This window comes from Telopea speciosissima, chromosome 1 (genome assembly GCF_018873765.1).
Source record: "Telopea speciosissima isolate NSW1024214 ecotype Mountain lineage chromosome 1, Tspe_v1, whole genome shotgun sequence".
Lineage (NCBI taxonomy): Eukaryota > Viridiplantae > Streptophyta > Magnoliopsida > Proteales > Proteaceae > Telopea > Telopea speciosissima.
Genome location: NC_057916.1, coordinates 79,761,464 through 79,774,804, shown reverse-complemented (window position 1 = coordinate 79,774,804; position 13,341 = coordinate 79,761,464). Strand labels below are relative to the sequence as shown.

Here is a 13,341-nt window from a genome sequence, read left to right as displayed (position 1 = left end):
ACCCTTTCTACCCTAACTAAAGGAGTCATCACTTATCATTCTATCAAATATAGAAAAAAATAATGTCATGGCCATATTTCCTTACCAGATCACAATCCATTTCTTCTGAAGAATTTTATACGTGGGGGCATGAAACAAAAGGTGCGAACTCATTGAAACCCAAAAATGGAGAAAGGTTTATCCAATATGGGGTAGTTAGAGAATTAAGATAATAAAGGAAGAAAGGTAACCGATGGATAGCTACTACTTAGTTAATTATTAGACTGACACTCATTATAAAGGATTTATTGCCACCAAACTTCAACAAATCACCCATTAAAGAGAGGGATCCAAAGTAATAAAAAATAAAGATTAGAGGTTATGTTTTTCTTCACTCAAGGAGTCAGGGTGAAGAGAGATTCTCTTCACCAATAGTGATGTGTAATTAGACCTTAGGTTTATTATTAATTCTTATTTTTTATTGTTCATGATTATAAAATATCTTTTGAGTTTAATCAGAAGGTTTAGATGTATGTAACTATGTATAGGGGATTTTCCTTTTTACCAAAAAAAAAAAGTATAGGGGATTTTCCTTCAATATGGGTGAAAAAAAACTTAGTCCAAAGAAAAAATATAGAATTTATTGTAAGTTTAGATTATGAGTCTTATAATTTAGATTATTTGTACATAAATTAATTATTGGGAGACGGTTCTCTATGCTGCCAATGTGGGGAGAAATTTGCATGCCATACTAATTAATGGGTGTCTTGAAAGCGACAAGCTCCTCTCCAATGAGCTTCTTGCCCAATGAGTACCCAATGAGTCATCCAACGCCTAGGCTGGCTGTATGCGCGTAGGCCCAGCATGGACACGCATCTCAATGCACGCCCAATCAGCCCAGCCGCTGGATACTCATTGGGCACTCATTGGGTGGGGCGCTCATTGGAGAGAAGCCGGATCCATCTTGAAAAAGGGATTTACATGAGACCCATATTAGAGTAGAAGAGAAAATAATAAAAAAAAATGGGAAAATATCTACCCCTGCCCTCTAAGTTTACCTAATATCAATTCAGTACCCAAGTTTTGAAAAATATCTATTCTCTCCCCTATTTTATAAAGATTATATCAACCGTACCTAACAGTTAAAAATGACTATTAACTGATGACATGGGCAGATCTAATTTATCTAAAACTCCAAATTACCCTTAAATTATTTTAATTCCAATTTTACCCCTCCAATCCCAAAATCCTCTGTTTTTTTTTTTTTTTTTTTTTATCGCTTTTCCCCCAAAAGGCATTTTTATCGTTTTTTTCTCAAAATCAAATCCCATTTCATCGTTTTTCCTTAAAAGCCAAAGACCTTTTCATACCTGCAACAAAAAAATGAAGAAATAAACAAGGGTAAGAAGACGTTCTACCAAAAAAACAAAAAAAAAACAAAGAAGACGAACAACCGAACTGGCCCCACCTTCTTCTTGTCTCTAACTGCCTGTTCCGTTTCTTCTTCTTCCTCTGCTTCTCTGGTTTCTTCTTCTTCCTCTGTTTCTCGCTTTTCTTCTTCTTCCTCTGCTTCTCTGGTTTCTTCTTCTCTGGCAGATCCTCTTCTTCTTCGTATTATTCCGGCAGCAGCGCCAGCACCACAACACATGCCGTCGATCTTCATCTTCTCTCTGCTATTTTCATCATCTAATTGTAAGCAAAACAGAGTTACTAAATAGATTTGTCTTGATAGATTTTGATGAACTCAGATTTTGAAAATCCATCTCCTTCAACACCTCCAAATACGAGTTCGGCCCACATGTCACGGGTTCTCTCTCTCTTCGCCTCTATCTCTTCCCTCTTATCTATCTATCTATCCATTTCTTCTTATAAATAGAAGAACAGAGTTAGTTCTCCCAAATCGTTCTCTTGCTGGAACAAGAGAGAAGCCTGAGTTTCGAATTCGAAATTCACAAAACAAAAAATGGGAAATACAATAGGAGCAAGGAGAAGGTTAGCGAAGGTGATGACCATAGATGGCGAGACGGTTAAGTTTAAAACTCCATTAAAAGTAGAGGAAGTAACGAAAGACTACCCAGGCCATATCCTCATAGAATCAGAAGCTGTGAAGCACTTCGGCATCAAAGCAAAGCCTTTGGAACCACAACAAGAACTGAAGCCAAGGAAACTCTATTTCCTCTTGGAAAGAACAAAATTTCCTCAACAACAAGATAAGAATATTCTTCAGAGGAAAATGAGGCCAGGGGTTCGGATGAGTGCAAAAGAGAAAATGGAAAGCCTCATGTTAACCCGACAGGCAACTTCAGATTTGTCGTCCGTGAAGGAAGGAAAGAAGTCTCGTGACCGACACCGGCATTGTGAGGGTAAAATTAAGGTTACCCAAGTCGGAGTTGTCGAAGTTGATCGATGAAAGCCAAGATTCGTTTGATTTGCCTTTTAACTCTACATAAGGGTATTATAATCTTTTCATAATCAAGGGAGAAAGACAAATGTTTTCCATAGATATTAAAAAGGATAATTTTGTCTTTACACAGGTTTTTTTTAACACCGTTACATGGTTAGGGTATGGTTGATATAATCTTTATAAAGTAGGGGAGGGGGTAGATATTTTTCAAAACTTGGGTACTGGATTGATATTAGACAAACTTAGAGGGGAGGGGGTAGATATTTTCCCTAAAAAAAATTATACGAAAGGGTAATTACACTTTGATATCGTGAGAATGTTTATTTCGTAATTATTTTATGGGAAAAGAAGGTTGACAAGCTGCATGGGGCCTGTCTATACAGGGAAGGGAGAAAATGACCCCACGCTTGTGAAATGAAAAATTGTTGCATGCCTCGCGTGCATCAAATAGGGGGCGTTTGGTAATTTTGACCCCCTATTTGTCCCCATCTGATGATCGGCCATGACCATGGTTGTGCACTTGCATGACCGTGCATAGAAATGTTTGCCTTTTTTTTATGAAAAAAGAAAGAGAAAATGTTCTTGGGGAGGGGGTGCAAGCCACGTTCAGACACAGTTGGGGCGAAATGATTACCCTATCCCCCATGAAAGGGGGAAATTATGCCCCCTAAGTTGTTAGCGTGCGTAGTCCCTGTGCTCCCCCAGAGAGAATGTTCTCCAAGAAGAAAATATATATTAATCAAGGAGAGAATAATTTTTTTTTTGAAAATCGAACTCTACTTGGGTGCATGCAGTACATTGCCCCTATGCCCAGACACAAGGGCAGGTGCAATGACTGCCCCTATGAACTGGGCACTGGGGCAACGCACCGCACGTGCCCAAGTAAGGTTCTTTCTCCCTTTTTGTTTTAATTTTATAAAATATTTGTCTTTTATTAAGGAAAAAAGAAAAGATTCTTTGAGCCACCAAGAGAGGGAATACTACCATCTTCTCTCTCTTTTCCTCTGTTCCACCACAACATTCCTTCATATGTCTTGTACCACGGTTTTAAAATCAAGAATCGAATCAAATCGAATCCATGAATCAGGCTTTGAATCAAAATTGATCGTAATCGATCCAGCCAATTTTGGCCGATTCGAATCAGAATACGCACTGGCTAATTCGATTCCGTATTCCTTTTTCTGAAACCTTAATCTATGCCGCTTTACTCAACCCCTTCCTCCGTATTAAATAAAAGGGAAATGTGAGTGGTGGGTTTGGTCAAATGAAAAAGGAAGTGGTCAACCCGTTTAATTGGTTGTTGTGTCCAAGATGATGAGGAAAAACCCATTTTACAGAACAGATATCGGTTGCACACTTATAACAGGATCACACTAGAACCTATCTTCTTGCTATTGTCTCGCTATTTTCTTCTTTAAATATCAAAGCAGCATCACCTGCAACGATCAAGATTTCACCAACCTCCTTCTTCTCTGAGTTCATCTTTTAGTTCTTGTTCAGCCGAATCAGTTCGATCCATCCTCTTACTTTATCATCAAGATGGCTAACGCCAATTCAGGTGCGCCCTTTTCCATTTGTATTTCATCTTTCCCTTTTTCGGTTCAGCTCAAATTTTTCTTTGAAAAACATCGAGAAAGAATTTCTCTTCAAAGGAAGTTGTTGTTATTAATCAGAAAATTGATTTAATTCTCTTTATAATCGGCTGCTGTGATTTCTTGGTTTTTGTTTCTTATGAATTATTTCAACTTTTATTTATCTGTTTAGTAGTCGAGTTTAGTTTAGGAATTGAATGTGTTTATGCTTATTGCTGAAGCGGATAACCGTATAAGATAGAACCTTGGAAGGTGGGTTCGTAGGAAATGTGGGTTTCATGTGGTTTCTCGGATCAACTTATTCACAACAAAGAGAAGATTTTGAAAATAAAAAATTATTGCCTATGCTTCTTCAGAGAATCCGAAATAGTTAGTTAGACTAGAACTATACAGATAGATTTGTTTCTCCATTGAACCTATTCTTTGATGCATTCTTCTTTTTTAATTTCCTTCTGCTAACACATATATGATATATGTGCCGAGGAAACCCATATACAGTTGGTTGGTTTTCATGGCCAAATCCAATTGTAAAGGAAGAATTTTTCTTTTTAGGTCCTTTTGAAAACAGAATCCCAGTTGATTTTATTGTGATCTTACTGGTTTTGGATTTGTGCTAGTTTATAGTTTCAAGCCATGTATGTCAACCTTTTTTCTGAAACAAACATGGAAGTTATTTTCGATTCAAGATGTCAGTGGTTTGCCAGAGAGGTCAACAACTGTAAATAGATCTGGAGTTGGTGGATCCTATTTACAATTCATGCGTTCTTGTCTGATTCCTGCTTCTGTGGGTTTGGAGACTGACCACTCTTCCTTTCATATTCAGGGGTTTGGATTGTATTTTCCGTTGTTGTTAACTGCCTCAGAGAGGATAAAAATATTATATATTGTGTATTAGTTTTCCATGAGGCATATACACAGCAGTTGGTTTAGATTCTGCTATTCATGGTTATAATTCTACTAAATGAAGCCAGTGAATGTCTTTGTCAATTAACTTCAGAAGGGAAACAGAGTTAAGGCTGGCTGGTTCCATACCTGATGTAGATATATACTTTAAATCTAAGACAAAGCAAGGCAGAATGCCCTATGCGTTTTTTGCTTGACATAATCTGTCCAGGTTAAAGATTTTCTCAATAAATGTGATTCAATCATTTGACTGCTGAATCATCACTGATCTTGGCAATTGGTCTTTTATAGGTGGGCTGAAAGCTCTTCCTGCTGATACAAGAGGGAGGACCCCAGAGAATGGCTCACTTGTTGTGTGTTTTGGGGAGATGTTAATTGACTTTGTTCCAACTGTTGCTGGAGTTTCCATTGCAGAAGCACCTGCATTTAAGAAAGCCCCTGGTGGAGCTCCTGCAAATGTTGCTGTCGGGATTGCAAGATTGGGTGGATCATCAGCATTTATTGGCAAGGTACATTTGATCTTTGGACCTACTTCATTCTCATTCATGCTAATCTCTAGTTTCCTAGCAGGCCTCTTATATGCTTTGTTTATACTTGAGGTCTATCTATTTATTTTTCGGGTAAGGTTAGATATCTGACAAGATTGAGATATAAGGAAACACTTATTTACTCATTTTCTGATACTATGATATTCTTGTGTCCCTGTATTTGTGTTGACCCGTGTAGTTGCAATCTTACGTGTTCTGATATTTATACTTGTATGCTGCCTTCACTCTTTTTTTTTTTAATGTAGTAATATGACAGCATACATGATCAAGTGTAAATGTGTAATAGTACATTGTTGTATTTGTTCGTCTTAGAGGCCCTAACTCAGACCTCTATGTCTGTGGGGTTAACCCTTTTGTGTAAGCTTTTCTGTTATTTTAGATACCTATTTCCAGTAGGTCCTTGGTGTTTAGCCCATCATGGAACAGTCCATTGCTTATGTTCTTAAATGGAGTAGTCTTTTTCGTTGAATATCATAGAATCTGTTCTTCAGGTAGGTGCGGATGAATTTGGTTATATGTTGGCTGACATCCTGAAACAAAATAATGTCAACAATTCTGGCATGCGTTTTGATCCTGGTGCACGGACTGCACTGGCATTTGTTACACTGAGAGCTGATGGTGAGCGTGAGTTCATGTTTTTCCGCCATCCTAGTGCAGATATGCTTCTTCGAGAATCAGAACTTGATGTGGACCTTATTAAGAAGGTAAATATTGTGGGAGTTGTGCCTTCCCCCCCCCCCCAGCAGGGTTTTCTTCAATTGTACTATGATGTCAAGAATGACGAATGATTCAACCTGAACTTATATCCTTGGGTTCTTTCCCTGTTGATTATAAATGCAGGCATCTATTTTTCACTATGGCTCAATCAGTTTGATTGCGGAACCATGTAGGTCTACGCATATTGCTGCAATGAACATTGCTAAGAAATCTGGTAGCATCCTATCTTTTGATCCAAATTTGAGATTGCCTCTGTGGCCATCACCAGAAGCTGCTCGGCAGGGTATAATGAGCATATGGGACCAAGCAGACATTATCAAGGTTTTGTTTTTGAAAATCTGGTATTTAATCCAATACCAGTTCTTATTGTTGTATACTGATCAGTTATGGTACGGAAGTCTATTCCATTAGAACAGCTTAATCATTGTGAGTTAATGTAGATTTTCATACGACAGCTTTTATTTTGCACTTGCAGGTAAGTGAGGATGAAATTTCATTCTTGACAGAAGGAGATGATCCTAATGATGATAATGTGGTGATAAAGAAGCTTTTTCGCCCTAACTTTAAGCTTTTGCTTGTTACTGAAGGGTCAGAAGGTTGCAGATACTTCACCAAGGTAATAATATGATTTTATCCTTTTAAGCATGTTGCTGGAAGTCCTTCAAGGATCGAACAGATAGTAATTTCCCACCCTTCCATAACTATGATGAAATAGTTCCATGTGACACATGCTACTCACTGTCTTGAGCATTTCATATGTGCCTTCATTAGGTTACATACTTATGAATGCACATCCTACTCTGCCAGAAAATAAGGATTCCAATGATTTGGTCTGACTATCTATGATGGCGATTTAGTGAATATGAAGTAATAAATCCATATAAAAGGACAAGTAGAGGTTTATGATCAAAAGCTAGATATGTGATTTGGACCAAATGGTGAGGCTGAATGACTATTTTTTTTCTTGTGAACATACTACACTTGATTCAAACCAACAAAGCCTTATTTGTAGTATCAGCACAAGACACGGTCCAATTTGAAGTAACTGTGTAACATGGCTCAACATTCTCATCTTCACTGTGCTCCTGTTTATGTGTTGTCTATTGATTTCCAACGTCTAATTCATAAAGAGTGGATGTTCTTATAACTACGGTCTTATAAATTTCCCCTTCAAATTTGTTGGTTGTGTCACACACAGCAGGTCAGCAGATTCTCTGCACTTAATCCACTCCAGTATGATTCCAGGGCAATATTATCTTCATTCTCCCCATCCTGCTGGATGACTGAAAAATGGTCACTTGAGGGTATTTCTAGGTCATTAATTTGACATACAGCACATCCAAATGATGTTAAGTAGATATTTTGCACTGGAGTTTTCAGCATTTAGAGTTCTGTTTCTCGATCTACCTAGCATTGTTTTTTCATTAAGTTTGTCTACTCTATTGTTTTTGATCAGGTATTCTTCAAAATTTGTGCAGGAATTTAGGGGTAGGGTTCCTGGTATTAAAGTTAAAGCTGTCGATACAACTGGTGCTGGTGATGCATTTGTAAGTGGGTTGCTGAGCAGCTTGGCATCTGACCAAAATCTGTATCAGGTATCTTTCCTTTCTAGATGAATTTGCATTGAATGTTCCTTGGGGCATGTTACTGAGTTTACAAATTAATTTTGTCATGTAGAGATAATTAGCTGAAACTTCTTGTGTTCGTGCTTTCTTCTGGCTACGTTATGAGCTTTCTTTTCTGAATGTTGGACATCTTCTGTTACGCTTCTTTATTCTGGATTGCAGTGTATGTGAGTGAATTATATTTCTGTCATGAAGTTGCCAATGAATTTTTGCCCGGTGATTTGTGTTGGTCCCCTGCCCATATTGACCTTTATCTTCTGTCATTCAATTGTATGACCTGAATTACTTTCTGTTCTTGGTGTTCTATGTGTGTCTTCTGTTCCCTGTTTCGCATGTGACTTCTATCATTTTCATTTGATGTTTCAATATGAGTAAGACGTGCCCTTCTGTTTCTGATTACTACTGCCATTTTATGCTTTCTTCTTATGAAAATCAGTAAATTATGTGATTGTGGGTAGCTAATGCATTCTGATGCCACACGCCCTGTTTCAGAACCCATGAGAAGAAACAAGCATCATGATCCATGGGATAAAAGTATTAAATACTTGCAAAAATTATTATCATGATCTGAGTGAGCTTGAGTGCAATATGATTCATTCCTATAAATGGTTACATGAGGTTGCTCTCTGACCTTGGAAAGAACTAGAGATCCTCCATAGAGGGGATGCAAGATTAATTTAACCAGTAGCACGTTGCTTTCATCTTTTTACTTCTTTGCTGGATGGGAACCCCTTACCTCGAACTGTGATTGTGCGACATTATCCCTTTCTCAGTTCTGGTTGGATCCATAAGGGACTTGTAAATTGTTGATCCTTCCCCTATGAGAGACTAATGGACCAAATGTTCATTGGGATAATGGAGTAAAATGGTTTCTCTTATCAGAATTAATTTCAGCTACATGAGATGCTTGGATACCATTTATCGATTTGATGGTTTCTCTCCTCTTCTCCACACACATCCCCAATTTTTTTTATTGATTTCACTGCAAGGAAACAATTTATACACATTTGATCGTACCCGTGACCCAATATTTGATTTCATATATCATTACAGAATTCCCTCAACAGTTCAACATATCTGTTTATTCCATGTAAAACAGAAAATCTATATAACGTAACGGGGAGGATGTGTGACTCACATTATCCAGGGCTGATGCCATGCACATCCATGTAAGTCCAGGTTTCTGTTTATGTCCAACATGAACCACACAGAGCAGTGTCCTGCACACCCCCTCCACCTCCAAAATAAATAAATAAATAATAATATTGTATATTAGTAGATAGTGGAGGATTAGATAAAAAAAATTGTGATGCCTGTCATTAATGCATATACTGTGCCAATACAATAGCCCTTTATATATGGTCATCATTGACTACCGCAAATTGGTTGGAATTTAGTGTGCATAGATCAAGCATCTGCTTCTTTTGTTGACTGTCACATGCCTGCATGGATTTTCTTCACAGGGAAAGCAAATAGGTTTGGAAACATAAACATAAATGCTACTTTGTTAATGAAACTTTAGTCTGAAACGTTCACAGCATCAAAATTTTGGATAGCCTAAGCAGGTTTTGTATTTAACTGGCAGGATGAGAAGCGGTTAAGGGAGGCTCTTCTGTTTGCAAATGCATGTGGTGCACTTACAGTCACAGAGAGAGGAGCTATTCCTGCCTTGCCAACAAGAGAGGCGGTTCTTCAAATCTTACCAAAATCTGTAGCATGAAAAGAGTGGTACAAATATTGTCAATCTGTTGTGTAGTTGTGTAATTGTTTTTAATGGAATTAATGTAAGTTGGTTTTCCTCTGTTGAGGTAAGAAAGTACTTTCTCTGCTTCCTCTTGTGAACAATCGGATTTCAAAGCCCCAAGCTCTGCATGGGTATGAGGAGATTGTTGTTACTTATGCTCAATTGTATATCAGAGGAGCTACAGAGGATTATAAATAAGTTCTGGAAAGAGAATGTAGATTCTGAAAGAAAAAAGAAGAAGAAATGGTAGCAGTTGAAGCTGCCAGAGTTCTAGTCCTTTGCTGATAGATGTTTGGAAGGGAATCAAAAATTGATTTTCATGGAATTCTACCTTGTGTCCTTTATCTTGTTACAGTTCCATATGTAGTTTTGTGCATTAGGCGTGAGAAACTTCAATTAGCATCACTCAGATATCCTGCACTCTCTGGATGATGACTGTAACTACCTGTAAAGTTTATCTTTGCTTCTCTGCTGTTCAAATGCACTTGGTGGAAGTGGAACAACGATAGTAAGGAAAAGTGTTTTTTGCTGGACGAACGCTGGAGGCAGCTGGGCTGCTCGGATCTCCGACCACTGGCCCTGCAATGATCCGCAGTCAATCTTTCAAAGACTTGTTTGAGCGTTAAAACTGTTAACTTGGACCGCGCCATTGGCTTCAAACAAAGTACAAATTCTTTCACACAGACAAGGGTGTCAAACGGGACACTTCTGGGTCCTTTGCCGTTCCAGTCCCAAGCATGGGTTTAGTAATCGGTATCGGATCATGGATTAGTGAACTGCCAATAAGGAGGTGACATGTAGCATAACAGATGCTTACCAAAAAGACATGTAGCATAACAGATTCAAAAATTGGTAAAATCGGATTCAGCTAGGATTGATATCAATACAAAGTGGCCGATAGGGTCAATCTAAGAATGTTCCTTCTACTGAATGGTCCTAAAATTAGGATCTAGTCCTATTTAATAATGGGATGGTCTGATTCTAAGGAATAGGAGGTCTAGAACTTGAAACCTCTTGGCAGCTAGGCTCTACTGCACTAGCCTCAAGCCAATGGCAACAGTTGTCCTCAATGTAAGTGTTTTTTATATGGGAAAAAGTTGGGCATGCCGTCAAGGTGCCCAACGTGTGTCATCCTCTCCTCCTCCTCCTTCAGAAAGACCCCATTGCCTTCTTATGTCCAGTTCTATGATTGGTGCCAAAAGCTAGCGACATATCCAACCCTTTTCTTTTTTATATTTACGATATAACTAGGTTGTGGTTCTCCCTCCTCCCCCCCCCCCCCCCTCCCCAAGTCTTAAACACACAAATATATGTGCTTCTTTGACACACAACCTCTACTTTTCTTTGTACTAATGACTCTTATATGGGATGTAACAATTATGTATGCGATTTTCTTATTGACACTTTTTAATATGTCAAATAATTTGTAATTTTATTTTATATTTTTTTATTTTAATAATTTTTCTTTAATGAGGATAACAGTGTACAGGACGATGATTACTCTTAAAAATGACATAATAAGCCAAAAAAAAAACATTTAGGTAAGGAGTCGTTTCCATAGGGAGTGGGACAGAGATTGACTCAGGCACTATGCATAACCTTTACCCAATATTTAAAAACCTTTCTTTACCTACGACTTAAAGAACTTTTGAGAAAAATGAGGGGCAATTAAAAAGATGTTACATGTTCTAAATGCACCTACAAAGGTGTTATTTCGAAAATCCCATCAAGTATTAACTAATTCAAATAAATAAATATGAATCTTAAACTGGTCTCAGAAATTTTGGTTCTAGTTGATTCTCTATTGGTCTTTCGGTTCCAGACTTATTGGGAAACTCATCGCAAAACTGTCTTGTCTTACTTAATTGTCGGTCCCATAATATGCTGCCAGAACTGTTCCTTCCTATTTAATAGTTAGACCTAAAATCGACTCTCAAAATCATCCTATTTAGTAATTAAATCGATCAATTTCAGATTTTAGCAGATTGATTCCGGATTATTATCCTCTCCAATTTCTAAAGCTCAACAACGCAACAGTGCTAGGTGGGGATGTCGACACGTGGTAGCTTGGACATCCAACGGTCTGAACTCAGCATAGTCAATGAGTTCGGATCGTTGGATGTCTGAACTACCACATGTCAACATCTCCACCTAGCACTGCTGAGCTTTAGGGAATTGGAGAGGATAATCTTCCATCGATTCCAAGACAATTCCCATCCCAAGTTGACACCCTTATTCACAAGACTTCACTTCCTCAACATGCATGTGACTTTTTATTAACTCTGAACAAGAGGTGGCAAGGGAGGGTGGACCTTGATCACTTGGTGTAACTCTAAAGGTTGCTCCATTGTAATCAAGTGGTAATGGTTCCAAACTTCCAATCTTTGGAAACAGCCTATCCCCCAAAAAAAGGGAAGGGGAGGGGAGGGGAGGGGGTTTAGACCCAAGATAGAAATTTCCTCTGTAAGGGCTTCAAAATTTTCAATCCCCTTTCATTCAATTTGCCTGGCAACCAAACGGAGCTTTACCAAAGATTCTTCCCAAGGATTCCACTCCTCACACCGTCTGGCTGGAGTGTCTCGAGCGTGAAGAAAGTACTGATCTCTTCCCATCCCATGTGTATCATATGGACTCCTATTCGCGCCGGTGATGGCCTCCCCAGAGAAGCCCCTGTCATCTCTTACACCGCAAAGGTCTCTCTCTCTCTCGGGCAAAATTTTGTTGATCTTCGTATCTGTGGATTGGGCTATCGTCTGACATTTATGCAATTATCTTCTCCATTTCTTAGATAATCGAAGAGGAACAACTTCAATTACAGAAGTATGTCTGCTACTACCCCCCCTGCTATTTCCCAGTTCTTTCTCCATTAAGTTTGCTTGTAATCACTGAATCATCGTTGCTATGAAGTTTTTATCTATCGATTCTGTTTTCGTTTTCAATTGGGTACTCTCTCTTACACCATTAAGTTAATGGGGCTATCGTTCATAGTATTCTCTGGCACTTCTTTTGATGTAATTTTCTGAGTGTGGTTTTATTTGCCGTCATTGTAATTGTACAAGCCATTAGGTTGCAATAGTGGAAATGAACCAAAGATAACTCTTTACACTGGTTTACAGTAATTGTATGGGATGAATTATGGACTTTGTCTGGCAGGAATGCATTTAATAAAAATTTGTGTCTTAGAGTGCCTTTCGGATCTACAATAAGATATGAAAGTAAATTATATCTACAAACTTTAGAATTTGTTTTTATTTTATTTTTTATATTTGATTGAGGATTTTAAAGGTTGTTATATAAAATGAAATCAGGAACATTATGGTGGTTGAGGCTGCCTACATGGATCCTAAGGAATTAGTTCTGATAGAAGGTCCCCCACCCCCTCCACCATAGATCTGACAATGTTCAGAAAAAATTGGGGACTTAGAGACCACATGCATGCATTGCTCTGCTGTGGAAATCGGTTTCTCAACAGATTGTTTTTTGTATTTTTGGGTGTGTGTTGCCGATTTGATATTACATACTTTCAAAGAGAACCCATAAATAGCAAAAGCTGAACTTGTGAAGAGACATTACTTACTCAGCAATATGAGAGAAACCAGTAGCTCGAGAATGTTGACCTTGTCAACCAATTTCGGCAACCTATAGTGTGAGAAATCTATGGTTGATTTCTCATAGGTAGAATTTTAAGAGCACCATTAAACTTTTTTAATTGTTTATGATATTCGCGTTTCAACCTGATTTTTCTTTGAGATTTTTTGGGTTGTTTTCACCTTCTAGGGATCCTATTTGTCTGTTAGTTTTCCATTTAAGAAAAGCCGACTTTTATGAT

The 13,341-nt window shown here is 38.1% G+C and overlaps 2 protein-coding genes across 3 annotated transcripts; both read left to right on the top strand.

Moving 5' to 3' along the window:
• The first annotated feature begins 1,942 nt into the window (after window positions 1-1,942).
• LOC122655291 (uncharacterized protein At1g66480-like) lies at window positions 1,943-2,389 on the top strand. The gene has a single exon (XM_043849497.1). It carries the CDS (start codon window positions 1,943-1,945, stop codon window positions 2,387-2,389), a length of 447 nt encoding a protein of 148 aa, XP_043705432.1.
• Window positions 2,390-3,854: 1,465 nt separating this feature from the next.
• Window positions 3,855-9,580, top strand: LOC122642067 (probable fructokinase-7). Of its 2 annotated transcripts, none has more exons than XM_043835487.1 (7): window positions 3,855-3,941; window positions 5,170-5,387; window positions 5,918-6,130; window positions 6,267-6,464; window positions 6,619-6,759; window positions 7,622-7,738; window positions 9,354-9,580. In XM_043835487.1, the coding sequence occupies exons 1-7, from the start codon at window positions 3,923-3,925 to the stop codon at window positions 9,486-9,488; spliced, it is 1,041 nt and encodes a 346-aa protein (XP_043691422.1). In that variant the 5' UTR covers window positions 3,855-3,922; the 3' UTR covers window positions 9,489-9,580. The 2 variants fall into 2 exon arrangements, with proteins under 2 accessions (XP_043691422.1, XP_043691412.1); XM_043835477.1 differs by having other exon boundaries at window positions 6,264-6,464.
• Window positions 9,581-13,341: the final 3,761 nt, after the last annotated feature.